The sequence below is a fragment of the Camellia sinensis genome, chromosome 10 (genome assembly GCF_055761805.1).
Source record: "Camellia sinensis isolate YWXY chromosome 10, ASM5576180v1, whole genome shotgun sequence".
Lineage (NCBI taxonomy): Eukaryota > Viridiplantae > Streptophyta > Magnoliopsida > Ericales > Theaceae > Camellia > Camellia sinensis.
In genome coordinates, this window is record NC_138970.1 from 29,465,541 (window position 1) to 29,483,380 (window position 17,840).

The 17,840-nt window shown below is 31.2% G+C and overlaps 2 protein-coding genes across 2 annotated transcripts; one reads left to right on the forward strand and one right to left on the reverse strand.

Moving 5' to 3' along the window:
* Positions 1-541: 541 nt before the first annotated feature.
* On the reverse strand, positions 542-6,734 carry LOC114259847 (glucan endo-1,3-beta-glucosidase-like). The gene is made up of 2 exons (XM_082889923.1): positions 5,960-6,734; positions 542-732 (listed from the first exon to the last, which is right to left on the reverse strand). The coding sequence occupies exons 1-2, from the start codon at positions 6,732-6,734 to the stop codon at positions 542-544; spliced, it is 966 nt and encodes a 321-aa protein (XP_082746049.1).
* A 525-nt stretch (positions 6,735-7,259) lies between these two features.
* On the forward strand, positions 7,260-11,203 carry LOC114259850 (uncharacterized protein At5g01610). Its single transcript, XM_028199881.2, has 3 exons — positions 7,260-7,673; positions 9,356-9,410; positions 10,680-11,203. Exons 1-3 carry the CDS (start codon positions 7,587-7,589, stop codon positions 11,048-11,050), a joined length of 513 nt encoding a protein of 170 aa, XP_028055682.2. The 5' UTR covers positions 7,260-7,586; the 3' UTR covers positions 11,051-11,203.
* Positions 11,204-17,840: the final 6,637 nt, after the last annotated feature.

A 17,840-nucleotide genomic window follows, 5' to 3' on the forward strand; every position in this document is an offset into this window, starting at 1 on the left:
TCAAGAAGTATTTTTAACAAGAGAAAGTAGTAAGTAAATTTCAGAGAAAATCAAATAAAAGAGTAGTAACATACCAAGCTCATGTATGTGAAAAAAAATGAAGTTGGTTGTTGTCCTTTTCTCCTTTGGTCAGCAAATAGGATTTCTCTATAACCATCAATGACCTGAAAAATGTCATTTATAATTGTAACATTGGTTTATAAAGGCTGATGGAACATTGCATAGAAATTTTGATAAAAAAGACTTTCATTGTTGGTAATTTCTTTTTCCTTTATTAAGTTTCCAATATCTTCAAAAGTAATCAAATTCAACTCACTCGACCAGATTAAAGCCCTACAAGATGACAAAGAAGGAATTCAATAGTTGTTAATGCAATATAAGTTAGTAAATTGTTGTTTGTTATCTTCTATTTTATTTGTTGTACTTACTCGAGTCCAGACACATTTGATATATGCTGCAAAATATCTTTTAGATGTTCTTTTACCAATTTTACAACCGGTAGAGTTTATGGAAAAACTTAAGATTTTTTTATGCTTGTTGGTTAAGGCAAGACGTACTCATCGGCATCAAGTATTTCTTTGTCTTTGGTGGTTTGCCCTGTTTGCTTTGCAGCTTGCTTTAAACCTCTAGTCACCTTCATAATTTTGGGATATTGAAAGTCTGGATCTTGCTGTTTTTCTTTCCTTTCTTTTGCCTTTAAGTTCTTTACCATTGATATAGGATCTTTTTTCACTATAGACAATGAAAATATTAGTAAAATTTAAATTTCTCTAAAGTAACAGATCATATTTCAATATGTAAATTTATTTAATTTAATATTTTTCAATTACTATAGACTTTTGTCTTTTATTTTGGTTGTTGTTTGTATGCCACTTGTTCTTGTTGGATTGTTGGTTGTCGTTCCACTTCTATTCCAACTATACACAATGAAAATCAAACAAGCCCCAAAAATCAAATAAGCAAATAGACAGAGAAAATAAAACTGGCCAAACTAATGTGGTTAAAGAAATTTAACTTCCAGAAAAAATTACCATTGACAGAGAAAATTGTAATAAATATGAATTTCTCTGAGTTATGTTGTCACAAGAACATAACTTTTCAAACTAATGTGGTCAGAGAAATTTAATTTCCAAAGAAAATTACCATTGACAGAGAAAATTGTAATAAATAGAAATTTCATTAAGTTATGTTGACACAAGAACATAACTTTTTGTGACTCAAGATTTTCATTGACCTTGGGGTTGAACTTGTGTTGGTGTTCGGTAAGGGTGTGTTCCTAGTTAAACGGATAGTTCTTGAATTTGTTCATGCAATCTAGCATTTTCAGTTTAAAGCTCTGAAATTGAATACCTCAACTATTGAATTGTTTTTGTATCATCTTCAGTTTCATTTGGTTTGTGATGTCTCTTTCTTGAAGTTCTGAGTTATTTGATGTCAAGGTTCTTATTACAATGTCCTTTTCTGTAAGTAATTCATTCTAATTTTTCTCTTCTTCTATTTTAGATTTAGCAAGTGCTTTTAGTTTTTGATGTAAATTAGCAATTCGAGCATTCTTTGATTCCTCAGATTCTTGAGGCTGATGCATTGTTGAACCACAAATGCTATCATGATGTTGGTCCATTGGCTCATTATGTTCTTCTTCATCCCTTTCCTCATTGTTTTCTTCTTCTTCATTAGATTCAGTGTTTTCATTTTCTTCTTCACTGTCTTCTTCTTTCTGTTCATTTTCTTCTTTGTCTTCTATTTCTTCATTTTCTTCTCTGGCTTCCACTTCTGCACTGCTTGCTTGATTTTTTTGTGTACTGCTTGCTTGATCTTCTTCTCCATTGCTTGCTTTTTGTTCTTCTATGTTGCCTTCTCCTTCTTCATTCCCTCATTCTTCTTCAGATGAATCTTCTAATGTCTTCTTGAATTTGACAATTGTCTTTTTTTGATTCTTTCTTCTTCTTTTTACCAAGACAAAACTCCTCTGATAGGTTTTTAACTAGCTCATTGTTATCTATCTATAAAAGGAGGTTCTTTTATTAGAGAAATATTAAAAATTCACTGAGAGAAAAATTCAAATAAGGCAAGTAAAATTCATCTAAATCATACTAATGGGAAACAAACTTCAGAGAAAATTGTATGGGCCAGAGAAAATTATAGACAATGAGACATAATTTTATGACTCAGAGAAAATTATGAAACAAGTAACAGAATTTAAATATCAGAGAAAATCAATCAGGGCATATAAGTTAATGTTACTATAATTGTGTCAGAGAAATTTGGATTTCAGAAAAAATTCATTACAAGGGAAGAAATAAATAGTAGTAATCAAAGAAGCAACATAAATAGAAATTTCAAAGAAAATTGATCTCAATCAGTCAAAGCACATAAGTTATGGACCAGATAAAATTCATCTAAATCATACTAATGGGATACAAACTTCAGAGAAAATTTTATGGGCTAGAGAAAATTACACACAGGACAAATAATTTTATGGGCCAGAGAAAATTATGAAACAAGCAACATAATTTAGATATTAGAGAAAATCAATATAATTGTGGTCAAAGAAATTTGAATTCCAGAGAAAATTAATTATAAGGGCAGGAATAAACAACGTTAATCAAAGAAGCAACATAAATTGAAATTTTAGAGAAAATTGATCTCAATCAGTCAAGACACATAAGTTATGGGCAGAGAAAATTAGACACAAAGAGAAATAATTTTATGAGCTAGAGAATATTATGAAACAACCAACATAATTCAGATATCAGAGAAAATCAATCAGGGCATATAAGTTAATGTGTTACAATTGTGGTCAAAGAAATTTGGATTCTAGAGAAAATTCATTATAAGGGTAGAAATAAACCAGTGGTAATCAAAGAAGAAACCAGTGGTCAGAGAAATTTTAGAATTTCACTGAGACTTTAGTGGCGATAGAAATCTAACTTGTCAAGATGCAAGAGAGTGGATTGGTATCTTCTGCAACTGTTTGGTCAAGCTTTGAAGGTTCTACTTCGCACATCTTGGGAATTCAGTTGTGTTACTGTCTTCCGAGTCAATGATAGCCTCATGTTCGCATAGCTAGTATTGTGATGGAAATTGAAATAATTAAATTTTGCTAAACACACAAATTTGTAAGTATCATAACTATAAATTCTACTTACCAGCAATGCAATGACACACCCCGTAACTTTTTCTGCAGTTTTGTGAAATGCTGTGATAGAATTGATCAATGTTGTTGTGATTGCCTTTGGCCAATCATACTGCTTCATTGATTCAAGAGGTTCACGTACTTGATAAAAACCCACCCTATTGAATTCCCACTTGTTGCAAAAAATACGATGAGACACAAGTACAAGGTAACAATGATTGCTACATCTTTGAAGTCAGTTAGTTGCTTGCCTTTCATTGCTTTAAGCAAGGCATTCTTAAGAACAGGACCAGTGAGCCTTGTGTCCTTTGGGAATCTTCGCCTAAGGAATGCAGTGTTTGGCTTTTTTGAGTATCTTAATGACATGGCTCCTTTACCACCTTGCAAACCAAAAATCAAGGTCATGTCATTGGTTGTAAAGGTCAAGCTCTTTTTACCAACTGTGAATGCTTTCATTTTTTCATTGTAACATTAGATTATTGCAACTACATCATCATCAAATTTCCTTAACTTCTTTGGATCCATCATTCTAGTGGTTAGAACTTAGATCAAATACCAGAATGGAGTCTTTTGAAGCTCTTCAAGTTGGTTTGAATTGAATTTAAGAGTTTGGAAAAAGGAGACAACAGATGAGAGATTGGATCGGTATTGAATGCTTTAATGAGCTCTCTTTCTTTGGAGTTTAACAGGTTTTTTCCCTGTTGAGGTTGAGTCTTTTGAAGTTGGGGTGTTCACCTTGATGCTTGTTGCTTCATCACCTTGGACTTCTATTTTTTGGCGAGGAGTTTGTGGTGTTTTGCTACTTTTTTATCTAAGATCATAAGAAGGTTGAGAGAGTTTCTATTTCTTGCTTGGTGTTTCTGGTGTTTTGCTAATTTTACATTTCGACATTTCTAAACAATGAAAACATAATGATGTCAACATTAAATCACAGAGGAAATTGAACATGCTAGAGAAAATTGAACATGTCAGAGAAAATTACACATAAGGGAGAAAATTAAGGTAGCCAAAGAAAATTATAATAAATGTCAGAGAAAATTAGACACTAAAAATTAAATGTCAGAGTACTAATAAATATGGCAAGCCAGAGAAAATTTCCATTCCACAATTAGCAAGATAAAATAAACAAAGCAATGTAAACATGCCACAGAAACATATAGAACAGAGAAACCAATAATTCTGGCAAGCCAGAGAAAATTACATATATGCTAGAGAAAATTAAACATAACAAGCCAAAGAAAATTTCCATTCCATAATATGAAAATGCCAGAGAAATTTACAGACAACCAGAGAAAATTGAACATGACAGACACACACAAAGGAGAAAAGTGATATGGCTAGATAAAATTATAAATGCCAGATAAACATAGACACAGACAAGAGAGTAAAATTATACATATGCTATAGAAAATTAAACATGGCAAGTCAGAGAAAATTTTCATTCCATAATATGAAAATTGCAGAGAAATTTATAGACAACTAGAGAATATTAAACATGACAGACACACATAAGGGAGAAAAATGATGTGACCAGAGAAAATTATAAATGCCAGAGAAACATAGACACAGACAAGAGAGTAAAATTATATATAGATGTAAAATATAGCCAGAGAAAACTCAAGAAAGAAATATAAATCTAGCAAGCACAGAAAATGAAAATGCCAGAGAAATTTATAGAGCAAAGAAATTTGAATGAATTGTATTTGAAAATTACACAGAGAAATACAGAGAAATTAACCATGTCAGAGAAAATGAGAGAATAAACATGTCAGAGAAAATTCAAAGAAGAAACATAAATTTAGCAAATACCGGAGAAATTCAAATGATAGACAAATTTACAGACAAAGTCAAAAAAACATCTTCAAGAATAAGTTCAAAACTTAGAGAAATAACATTTTTTAAATTCATGTAGCTTTTTATTAAGAAATTGAAACCCTAATTAATGGAAAGCTAATATAATATGCAATTAACTGTGTTTCCATAGAAAAACTAGTTGGATTGGAGAAAACTTACCAGAGTGATGATGAAACCCTAATTACAAACTGATATACCCTGAGATGAAGATGAACTGAGATAACGATGAACAGTGAAAACGGGTCAGAGAAATTTGTGAGGAAGGAATGGAAAAGATTTTGACAAAAGATAATGAAACTGTAATGTCGACAGTGAAGATGATTGTGAAACCCTAATTCTCATATTCTCTTACTCATGAAGATGGTTGGATGTTTGAAATGGAATTGAGTTTTCGAAATCCGATGGAGTGTTCTCAGTTGATTTGTGAAGGATATTTTGGTCCAAGAAAGAATTAAAAATGCGCACGTTCTTAATTGAGGGACCTAAGGCATCATCCTTATTTTTGATATCCTTTATCCTATAAATAACTATTATTAAAGATTTTAAAAACAATTTCCCTAATTTTATTTGTTTTAGGATTATTTACCAATAAATCCTACTTTACAAACTGTTATACCAAATAGTCCCACTTTTATTCTATTATACCAAATAGTCCTGCTGGTGGGTTGATTTGGTCTTTTTTATTTTTTATTTTTTCCATTTTTGTTTAACTGTGTGGACGAGAGTGCCCTTGGTTTAATGTGGGACTGTGTTTGCTAGATCAGTTCTTTTTTTGGAAACGTTGCTCATTCCGTGTGTACTGTGTGCGTTGTGTGTGCTGTGTATGTGTGTATCATTGTGTATGTGTGTGTGGGTGTGTTGAAGCCAGCACTGTGTGTGTGTGCGCGTGTAACAGTGTGCGTTATGCGCTGGGTGTCTCTTAGAGAGGAAAGAGAGAGTTGGGTTTGGTGTGTGCTGTGTGTGTGTGACCACCATCGCCGCCGTCCACGTCATTGTATCCCAGCCTTTTTATCACCGAGTAAATCGCATCCAACTGTGCATCAAACATGTTCGTGTAGTTCATCCCTGTAGCGTGGTCAAAAACGCCGCCGTTTGGCTTGAACAGAGCGTAGTCCAGAGTATTCGATGTAAACCCGAAAAACGGGTATGGGCAAACCATGAGGGGCGTGTTTGTTTGGCGATGAAATTCAAGGATTGGGGCAAATATGACCCGGTTGTAAACCCGCCTGAACCGACTCGAACTGGGTGGATCCGAGATTGATAATATACCTAGTGAATGAGGTGTGGAGACCTGAATGCTGGATATTTCGGCGACATTGAGGGCGGCGTGGAGAGATTTCATGGCGGGAAAGAGGTGGGCGATGAGGGTTTTGTCGGTGGTGGCGATGACTTTGTTCCCGACGGCGATGCGGTGGATTTTGGCGGTGGGGTAGAAGGAGAGGATGTTGTTAGCCACCCAGGACACGGCGGCGGAGTGTTTGGAGACGGCGGGGATGTCGGAGTTGGCAACGGTGACGGTGACGTAGATGTCGGAGTTGGCGAAGGCGCGGAGGATGTCGGGGTTGGCATCAAAGATCTTGACTCTGTCGATGGTGGTTTGGTCTTGAGTGTGTGTTGTGAATGTGTTTGTGTCTGCCTGTGTGAACCCCCAAACACACCAACCCAGTCTAAAACAAAAACCCCTTACAGCGCTTTGCCATTCTATGACACCCTCACAATGTATCACATGCAACACACCACACATCCATTCACTAATTATGCACGTGAGACACACATGCACCACACCCAATTTTTCCCTAACAGCCTTATCAAAGTTAAATGAGGGTAATTACGTCCCTCAGAATTGAATGGGACTAAACAATTTAGCCTCCGTTTGGCAAGAGCTAAACGGGGCTTTTTTGGCTATTTTAGCCACAAAAAACAAAATAGGCTATTTTAGCCACAAAAAACAAAATATCACATCCAACCCATAATCATTACATTCTTCTCTCACAAAAAAAGTCAAAAAAGCCAAAAAGCCAAAAAGCCCTTCCCAAACCAAGCTTTTTAGCCCAGGCTAAAATAGCCAAAAAAGCCAAAAAGCCAAAAAGCCAACCCACTTCCCAAACGGAGGCTTAGTAGAATAAAAATGAGACCAACTGATTTATAAATTCAAAATTTAGAATTTATTGATAAATCTCCATTTATTTTATTATATTATATTTATTTTATATAAAAATAATTTAATAATTCTCACGTCAACAACTATCATCAAAATAAATATAATTTTATCAACCCCTTTATCATCGATGCATTCACTATTAACTCCTTTGCTATCGATCCCTTTACCTTCTCCCTCGGAAATCAGACGGGGCTACATAAAAAACAGAGGCTGAAAAATCGCGTGGAAAGAGCGACGACCTCTCTCTGTCCTGTCTCTATTTGTGTATGTCTCTCTCTCTCTGAAAATTTTAGAGAGAGGGAAATTCTTCAATCGATAGAGAGAGAACCAGAATAATCATTTGTCAATAGAGAGAGAAAGATACACATATACATATATATATACACACAGATAGAGAGGAGAGAGAGGGAGGGAGAGAGAGAGAGAGAGAGAGAAATGGATCAGATATTGAACAAGGTTGGATCTTACTGGGTAGGTCAGAAAGCCAACAAGGAGCTCAACTCCGTCGGCGAAGATATCAATGTACGTTTCTCTTCTATTTTGCAATTTTTATCGCCTTGTTAAGATCGTGTGATCCTAATTTATGCTGATCTGATCACAAAGTTGTTATCTTGATTGCCAAATTAGGGTTTTGTTTGATTTAACCTTGTTGAATTTGAAGAATTTGACTCAAAACATGGCATGATTACCTAATAATTACACTCAATCGAATAAAGTAATTTTGATGTCATCCTTGTAAATAAATATTGCTTCCTTTTGCTATTTTTAACTTCTTGCATAGTTGCAAATGCAGCCTTTACAAGCTCATCTTTAACATCTTTCTAATTCTTGTGGATTGTAGAAAGAAATCTACTAAACATGATTTCAGAAATCTGAATTTTTATTTTTATTTTTTCAAATTATTATTTCCGAGCACTAAGTTCTTGTGGATGATGATAAGTTAAAATCAGTTTACAATGACCGTCATGGATGCCAATATTCTGCATAGATAAGTGATTAGGATGCTGGATTTTGTCTTTACGAAAAGTTTTTGAAGCTTACTCAAATATTTATTGTAAATTACTCTTGCAATTGCTTCCTGAAAATTGGAAGCAATATTTGGGAATCTCCATAATTGCATAACTATTTAGGGTATTTTTCATTTTCATTTTTTTTTTAAAACAAACTTGAGCCATTTAAATTTCAATAGAGTAACTGCTCAAGGCACTTGAGTCCTAATATGTTATTAACCCTAAGTGATATCGATGAGTTCATCAGCCCTTTAATTGAACATTGTCAAATTAGGTTTTCTAACCCATGGTATTCAACTATCATGGAGCTTTACGGCTGGTTGTGTTGCAATCTCTTTGCAATGTGAGCATCTGTAGGTCTTGCCGACATGGTTGGGCTCCGTTCAAATGGCACAAATTCAGATATTTTCCTTTTGTTTTTAAAATCAGCTTGTTATAACTGAAGAATAGTTTGTGATCTCTATTCTTAGATAAAATTCTTATAGTTATAGAGAGGAATTATTTTATTAAACATTGCCAAATTAAGTCTTCAATCCATGGTTTCCAACTATCATGGACATTTGTAGCTGATTTGATTGCATTGCAATCTCTATGATAGGTACGAGTCACTAGGACTTGCCAACTTGGTTGGGCTCTGTTTAATGGCACAAACCCATCCTGCAGGATGAATCTTTTTCCCTTTGTTTTCAAAATACACGTGTTATAATTAAGAATAGTTTGCACTTCGCATTTTTAGATGTACTTGGAGTTTAGAGAATAATTCCAGATGCAGTTTGTCAATGCACAATGCTGCACTTGGACGTGTAGTTGGATAGTCTTCCCACTAAGTGGAATTTTAATTTTTTTTTCTCTGTTCATTTCATAGCATTAACCTGACTTTCACAGCAGTAAACTTGACCAGGAATGATAATAAAAGGTAGAAGTACTGTTTCTAGAGCATCTTGAAAATTATTGCAGCAATATTATGACACTGAAAAACAAATTTCAATATATTATAAAAATTGCAATTAATTCCTTTATTTCCTCAAGAATTACTTCGCAGCCCCTTATTCATTACTTCTTATTCTGTAATGTATATTGGAAACACTTGTGCATATGGGTACTCACTCTGCATTCTTATAGTTGGTTATTCCTGAGCTTCTTCTGTTATTTTTCCTGTTATTTTTTTATACTGACCTGTATTTCTATAACTAGTCATTGTCAACCAGCATTGAAGGAGGAACCAAATGGTTGGTTAACAAAATTAAAGGTTTGTTTACTTCCACAGATTCTCCGTCTCTTTTTGACATTATCTGCATACCAGAGAGATATCTTGTTTGTTGTTAATACTTTATGCAATTGTTTGATTTCTTCTGCTTCAAAATTTGTTCCTGGGATAATGGTGTTATTATAAAAATAAACACGTCTTCTTTTGTTACTTGCTTTGTGAAATAATTGCTTGTCTAAATCTTTTCAGGTTTCACCACTAACAAAATCTATAATCATCTCAATGTGTTCCATTAATTAAACCATTGCAAAACTTGGCAGGGCAGTTATTGTAAAATTCATTTGGATTGTAGCAAGGATGGCAATTTCCCCCGGCCCCACCCAGGTTTTCCCTGGCCAATGAGGATATTGGGTGGGGATGAGTTTTGCTCCGCCCAACCCTCACCCTCACCCCAATTTTATTTATTAAAAATATTTATATGTATATAATTTAACTTCTTTTAATATAATAATATTAAAATATTACATTTAATATTCATTTTCATTTATTTATTTATTATCTTATATCTTTTAACTCCCATTAATTATAAATTATTTTTTGTAATATGCTATATTAACTCTAATTTTTATTAGTTTTGCTATTTTAAAGTTACAAAATTAACCCATCCTTGGCCCCGCCCCAAATATGATACGGGCGGGGTGGACAAACCCACCCCATGAACTCAAACCTAACCTGCCCACTAATTTTTTTCCTGAACTTGTAGTAAACTTGGGGCTTGAGAATTGTGAGTGGACTGTGCAGTCAGCAAGGAGACAAGACTTAAAAAACATGACTAGTTTATTTATCCTTCTGGGGGCAACATATAAGATAAGAGTAATTGTGAGATGAAGCCTCTGATTGGACATTGGAAACCAGAAAACAAAAAATAGATTGTAAAGAGAATATCTTCATGAAGCACTGTTTATTTTTGTTTTTTATTTGTATTTTTTTTCCATTTGAAAAACTTGACCGTGTGCTTTAAATGGATAAATGAGCTAGTTTAGATAAGGTAGTGGTAGTGGGGTCTGCGACTGGGCACTGTAGTTTGTTTGAACTTGTGGACAAACCTAAGCCTTCTAGTAGAGAGATCATCGTAGAAAAGTTGCATATATCGACCATCCATCAGGTACAAGTTTTGTCTTCACGATGAATTCTCTGATTTCCTGGTGACATTTTCCCAAATTTCACTCTTAGTATAAACCCTACATTTTTTTGGGCCAAGTAGGGTAAATTCTTCTATATTCATTAACTAAACAAGACGTATCTGTACAGGGAAAATGCAAAAGCCACTACCGGAACTGCTAAAGGAGTATAACATAGCAGTAGGCGTTTTCCCTCGTGATGCCACCAACTATGAGTTCAATGAAGAGACACATAAACTTACTGTCTACGTACCCTCGATTTGTGAAGTAGGTTACAAGGACTCAACTGTTTTGCGCTTTTCAACCACAGTCACTGGATATCTCGAGAAAGGGAAACTAGCCGATGTAGAGGGGATGAAGACTAAGGTGATGATTTGGGTGAAAGTTACATGTATCACAACTGATGGAGGAAAGATCCATTTCACAGCTGGGTTAAAGAGAACCCGGAGTAGAGATGCATACGAGGTTCTTCGAGATGGAGTAGGTGTAGATAAGTTCTGAGATTGTTGTAGTGTTTGATATCCTTGTAAGCTTTAACATCTTTCTGGGGGATTCTGGAACCCCTTAGCTTGCTCTCTCAACTGTTGGTTGCTGTGTAACTATGAATGTTATGATTGAAAATTGAAGTCCTGTGGATGATTTTGAGTTTTACAATTGATGGCCTTTTTGTTTTAATAAATATTCTAAAATGTGAATTGGGGTTCTATAGAAAATATAATAATTTGCTGATCTAGCAATATTTCTGACTATTATATTGATGAGGAAAAAATGGTGATTTGGCAAAGATGATTCGGACCACATTGCAAAAGTATACACCAAAAAAATATAAAAAATAGAAGCTCTAATTTGCCTTCAAACTTTTCATATGTACATAGTGGGTGTTTGGGAAGTGGTTTTTTATGTAGGTTTTTTGAGTTGGAAGATATTATTGGAGAAAAGATTTTTGGTGTTTAGGAAGATAGTTGGGTTTTTTTGTGGTTAGATGTGATGTTTGTGAGAGAAAAAGTGAAATGATTATGGGGTTGAATGTGATATTTTGTTCAGATTTATTTTTTTGATTTTGTAAAAAGTTTGTCTTTTAGTAAAAAAATCAATAAAAACTCAACACACAAAGCTAGGGTTTTTTTTTGTCCATACAACCAAAATAAATAATAAGAAGTAAGTTTTACTATTGGGAGTCTTTCGGAATTTGAATAGATTTGTGTAGAGTTGGTGCAATGGCTGGCAGTGAAATGAAATGAAATCTTATTCGGTAATTTTGGAGCACGGCATGTTAGTATGGTTGGTGGAGAAAATAAAATATTAATTATTTTTGTTGGGTAATTAAAAAACATGAATAGATATAATAAATAGTGATTGGTGAAGAAATATAATCGCATGGTACTATTATTGTATAATTTTCTGATTATTTGTTGTTGGAATAATGAATTTTGAAAGAGGGAATATATAACAGAAATGCTTCCTACCCCCACTGGGGGTCGACCCCCAGTGAGGTGTCACTCCAGGATTGGCCCAAAAAAAAACAGTTTTTTTTTTTTTTTTTTTTTGTGTTTTCAGCGAATAGGGGGTCGCCACCTCACTGGGGGTCGACCCCCACTGAGTGTATGAATCACAACTGGAATATATAAATGGTCTTAAAAAAAAAAAAACAGACATGACATTTATTTGATGCCGGGAGCCACACTAGGAGAATTTACAATTGTGATAAAGATCCCCACATATATATAATTTTCACTCTCATTCCAACCACTCATACCGTAGAGCTCACATATACATGAGTGAATTTCACACACACATTAAGGGTCAAGATCAAATTAAAAATCATAAAATCCATAAAAAAAAAAAAGATCCCAAACATTTATATCTTTTCAGTGTGCATCTGCATATATGAAAAATTACATGATATCTTCGGATAAATTTAAATGGTGTCCTACTTGTTATTTATTAGTTAAAGTCGTAGAATTTAATACTTTTTATTATGATTTTAGAAGATGGTGTCCAGTGATAAATGAAATGTTTCAAGTCATCAAATAATATATATATATATATATATATATTATAGGGATAATTCAATCTAGGATAAATTACAAACACATTTTCTGAGATTTACTTAAATTATAAATTATTCTTAGCGATTTTAAAAATTATATTATGTCCCTTAAGATTTTTAATTTCACAACAAATAGGTCATTTTATTAATAAATCATCAAGTTAATTAATAATTTTTAATAATATTAAAATTTTATTTTACTTAATAATTTATATAATTTTATTATTATATAGATGAACAGTTAGAAATTTCACTTTAAACTTAATATTTTTTATTATAAATTTGAGAAGTATCCCGACAAATATAAATGTTAAATGATTTGAAATAATATTTAAAATTATAAAATAATCACTTAATAAGTATAATGTGTGTGATGTGATTGATTAGTAAGGTGAAAAAGAATAGTCAATGGGTTACATGCTATTTGAGTGCGGTAATAATAACAGGTGTAGAAAAATATGTAGGAGGATCAATAATCAATGGGTTACATGCTATTTGAGTGCGGTAATAATAACAGGTGTAGAAAAATATGAAGGAAGATCAATTACTTTGTTTGATTTTAGTTCTTAAAATTTGTTCTTGAGTTTTTAATTTAATTAGAGATCACCACACTAAATTTTCCCCAAATGAGGCCTTATTAGATCTTGAATGAACATTATTATTTCACCAACTATCATGCGTGGAAATATCAATGTCTCTTAAATGTAGACAATGAAGTGTGAAAAGCTACTCCAAGCGGAATCTTTTATCCCTATATTGTTTTTTGTGTTTTTGTTTTAAAAAAAAAATTATTATCGAACACTTATTAACAAATTGTATAATTATTTTAAATTTTGTTAACGAAAATTTGTATAGTCTTTGTTTATAGATTATTATTATTATTTTTTGGATTCCTTATTTTTTTACACACTTTTATAACTTGAAGTGTCAATTTTTAACTAAAAATTAGTTATTTTGGCACATTGTATGCTAGGGAGAGAGTTTGAAATAAGGAGAGAGATAATCACACCCCTCAAACATTGTTCTAATTTTATTGTGATTGGTTCATTGGAGAGACTTGTAATTTTTGTGTTGGTGTCAATTCATGATTAATTTGGGACAATGCTCAAGTAGCAATAAAAATTATCCAAAATTTATTATGAAATTGAAAAAAATCATATGAAAAGTAGTAAATAATAATGTGCGAATTAGCTTCATTATGAGTGTGTCTCACTACAAATTAAATTTAAATTTACATTATGTATATTATTTTTTAACCCCCTTTTTGAAAAATTTATAAACTTATTAGTTCTTTTCAAAAAATAATGTTATGATAATAATATTTATGTTTCACATTTTGTTTATCACTTGCGTCATTATTCTATTGATTTGGTGAGTTTTTCATCACTTACATTTGTTATCAATACGGTGATAACACGTTAAGTAAATAATTCATAAATATAACAATATTTTTTCATCAAATTAATTTAAAAAAATTCTCAACAAAACTTTTAAAAAGAAAATAATTATATCACTTTGTTTGGTTTAGAATTTTCAAAAATAGTTTTATGATTTTTCAATCCAATTTTTTATTGAATTATTTTAAATATTTTAATCAATTTTTTCATACTTTTTAGATTCAAGTAATCTAGATACACTAAAAAATTACAAAGCTTTTGCAAAAATATTTAAAAAATTCATGAAAAAAAAAAAATATATATATATATATATATAAATTCAGTACATTTTCATATTTTTTTATATTCAATGAATTTTTAAAATTTTTTATACAAATCTTGCACTTTTTAAATATATCTAAATTAAGTGAATTTAAAAGTAAAAATAATAATTAAAATGTTAAAAAAATTCACCAAATTAAAAAAAAATTATACATTAAAAATTCAAAAAATTCTTTTTAAGAACTCAAAACCAAACAGGTTGCTTTTCCAATTGTATGTATATATATATTCAATATATTTTCATATTTTATATTCAATGAATTTTTAAATTTTTTTATACAAATTTTGAACTTTTTAAATATATCTAAATTAAGTGAATTTAAAAGTAAAAATAATAATTAAAATGTTACAAAAATTCACAAAATTAAAAAAAAATTATAGATTAAAAATTCAAAAAATTCTTTATAAGAACTCAAAACCAAACAGGTTGCTTTTCCAATTATATTATTATCATTATTATTATATTGTTCTTATTTTTGGTAAATGGTTTCCAAACTTTCCCCAAGACACAGTTTTATTAGATAGATAATACAAACATTTTTGTACAAAATACAAAAAAAAAGAAAGAAAGAAAGAAGAAGAAAAAGAGAAAAAAAATTATGTGTTTATTTAGATAAATTTCCTATACAACTAAAATTAGCTTGTTAGTTAGGCTAATAATTTCTTGCAGAATATATAGGAAAATTATTTTTTCCTACAAATCTTGACAAGGTTTATTTTGTTTTCTTTTTTACTCATATTTCTCTTCACACTTCTCTGTTATTATGATTGTGCAAAACACTGCCCAAACCACACCGATCAACATCAATCTACATCACTCTATCTGCTAACCATGATTTAAATTTTAAAATTTATAGTTCACTTTCGAAACTACTCCATTCTGCTCCGCCATAATTAATACATATATATTTGTTAACTTATAATAAAATATCAAAATAAAAATATGTAAGGTCTTATTTGTCATAACCTAAAAAAGTTAAAATGTTAAAAAGTCACTATCTTATTTAAGTCACATCATCTTATTTAAGTCACATCACCTCTCTACTACATCACTTCAAACCCAACCCATATCCAACCCATATTTCATAAAAAGTTAAAAAGTACACTTATTTAGATTATCTCAAACCGCCCTTTAATATGTGAAATTTATTATAAATTAGTAGTTATATATATATACTAGCGTATGTCCGTGCCTGAAGACACGGCGTAAATAATGTTCGGTGTAAATAATGTTAGGATTAAAATGTAGTTATAATTTCTATGTATAATGTCAATTAATTAATTAATTAATTTAATGCATCCTCAACATTTAATTAATCATGAGGAACATGAATATATTAGAAACACTGCCACCACACATAAACCAATTTTGTTTGAATAATTGTAGGTATCATTAAAATTTAGGAAAAATTAACCAAAAAAAAAAACTTAAAATTTAATACTTGTAACAAAATAAACTATTGAGTTTTTAATTTTATAAATTTAAATATTAAATTTCTGATTTATTTTCAATCTAAACTGTTTGCATGTTTTCAATCTAAACAATCTAAGATCTTTTATGTATTTTACTAAATAATAAATAAATACCATTAACAATCCAAGCAATTTGTCGGTAGGAAGAAGTAGCCATCAGTCTTTTGCGGGGTTTGTCTTTCACATATTTTTTTTGCATTCTTATTGAAAAAAATAATAATATATCAACACATTTTGCATTCCTATTGAAAAATAATAATAATATATCAACACAATTTGAATAGCACATAAAGTAAATAAAAATGTGATAGTGGCCAAGCATTTGAATGCGCAACACAATTAAGAAAACCGACCACTATCTCTTTTCTTACTCTGTTTCTTTTCAATTTCTTTACCATGTCTTCAACAGGGATGAAGAAATAGTCCATGAATTATGAGTGAAAATTTAAATTGGGTTATAGAAATAAAATAAAATGAAACAAAAATAATGACCCATGAGAGACATGCGGGTTGAAGACCAAAAAATAAAAAAGAAAATGTTGAGACCCAAACCAATGTCAACAGCCCCACAAACCAATGTCAAGACCCTCACCTGACAACACAAAAAAGAAAAACAAATATATATCAGTTTAAGGTTTAGAAACACCAATCCAAATACATAACTTAACACCAATCCATATAAATTGAAAGATGCATAAATATAAAAATGAAAAAAGAAATAGAACACAAAAAAAGAAAGAGAAATCCAAATACATATCAGTTTAAGGTTTAAAAATACAAATCCAACACAAACACATCAGTTTAAGGTTTAGAAAAACAAATACAAATCCAAATCTTAGAAACACAAACCCAAATTGACGGGTCTTTTTTGCTTTGATTGAAAAGAAACATAATGATTTTCAATGCTCTGTTCCAATACTTTGTGTCTCTTAAGCTTTGTTTTCAACTTTTTCTGTGGTTCCATTGAATGCATACCTAATCACACAAAACCAAACAGAAATCTTAAAAACACAAACACAAATCGAAACCAAAATCTTAGAAAACACAACCTAATCAACAAAAATATATATATAAAAAATAATAATAATAATAACACAAATCCAACACAATGAAACATTGAAAACCATTTGAAAAATCACTTAAGAATATCTTAAAAACCATTTGAAAACCATTTCATGAGAATGAATTATTATTTCAAACCCAAGGATTAGTTTGTATACCATACTACAAAATGAGTCCCAAAAAAAAAAAAAAAGAAGATAGTTTGTCCTCTTAATTTCTAAAAGTACACAACTGATACACTAATATGGAATCAATTAAGGCCATAAATAAGTTACCCACAGCAGAAGTTACTAAATGGGAAGACTTGCAACTTATTATGATTATACCACATGTAAACAGACACATATAATTGTTTTACATATTTGATAATACATTCCGATATGTATTAAAACTTCATAAAATGGATGCTTAAATCTATTCATTAACAGGCTCAGATTTAGTGCACATTCATACACATTTATCAAAAGAAACACCACAAAAAAAATGTCAATTCTGTCCATTTTCTCAAATAACCTATGCCCCACAATAAAAAAAAAAAAAAAAAGCGCTTAGGAATGTGACAAAATAGTTTTAAAGATTCAAATGACATAGAAATTGCATGTTAGAGCAACTCTAATGGTGTGCTTTCCCTTCATGCGAAAGCCAAAATTTGGCAAAAACACTTCCAATTCATGTGCTATTTTTTGGTGCCAAATTATAACAATGCCAAAATTTGGCAAGAGCTCATCTCTCTATTCTCTATTCTCTAATGACAGAACCCTATTTGTCAACAAAGCCATTGTGATATAAGCTAATTGTTATTGTTGTTGTAGTTCTTTTTCAAAGCTAATGTTGAAGTGTAAGGAAAATTCACCTAAATACAGCTAAACAAACATTAATTAACATGAATTTCAACAAATTCAATTCAAACAACATGAAAATGACACCACATTTTCAACTCAAATTAGAAAGTAAAATAATAAAGTGAGAGAAAACAGTATACATGGCA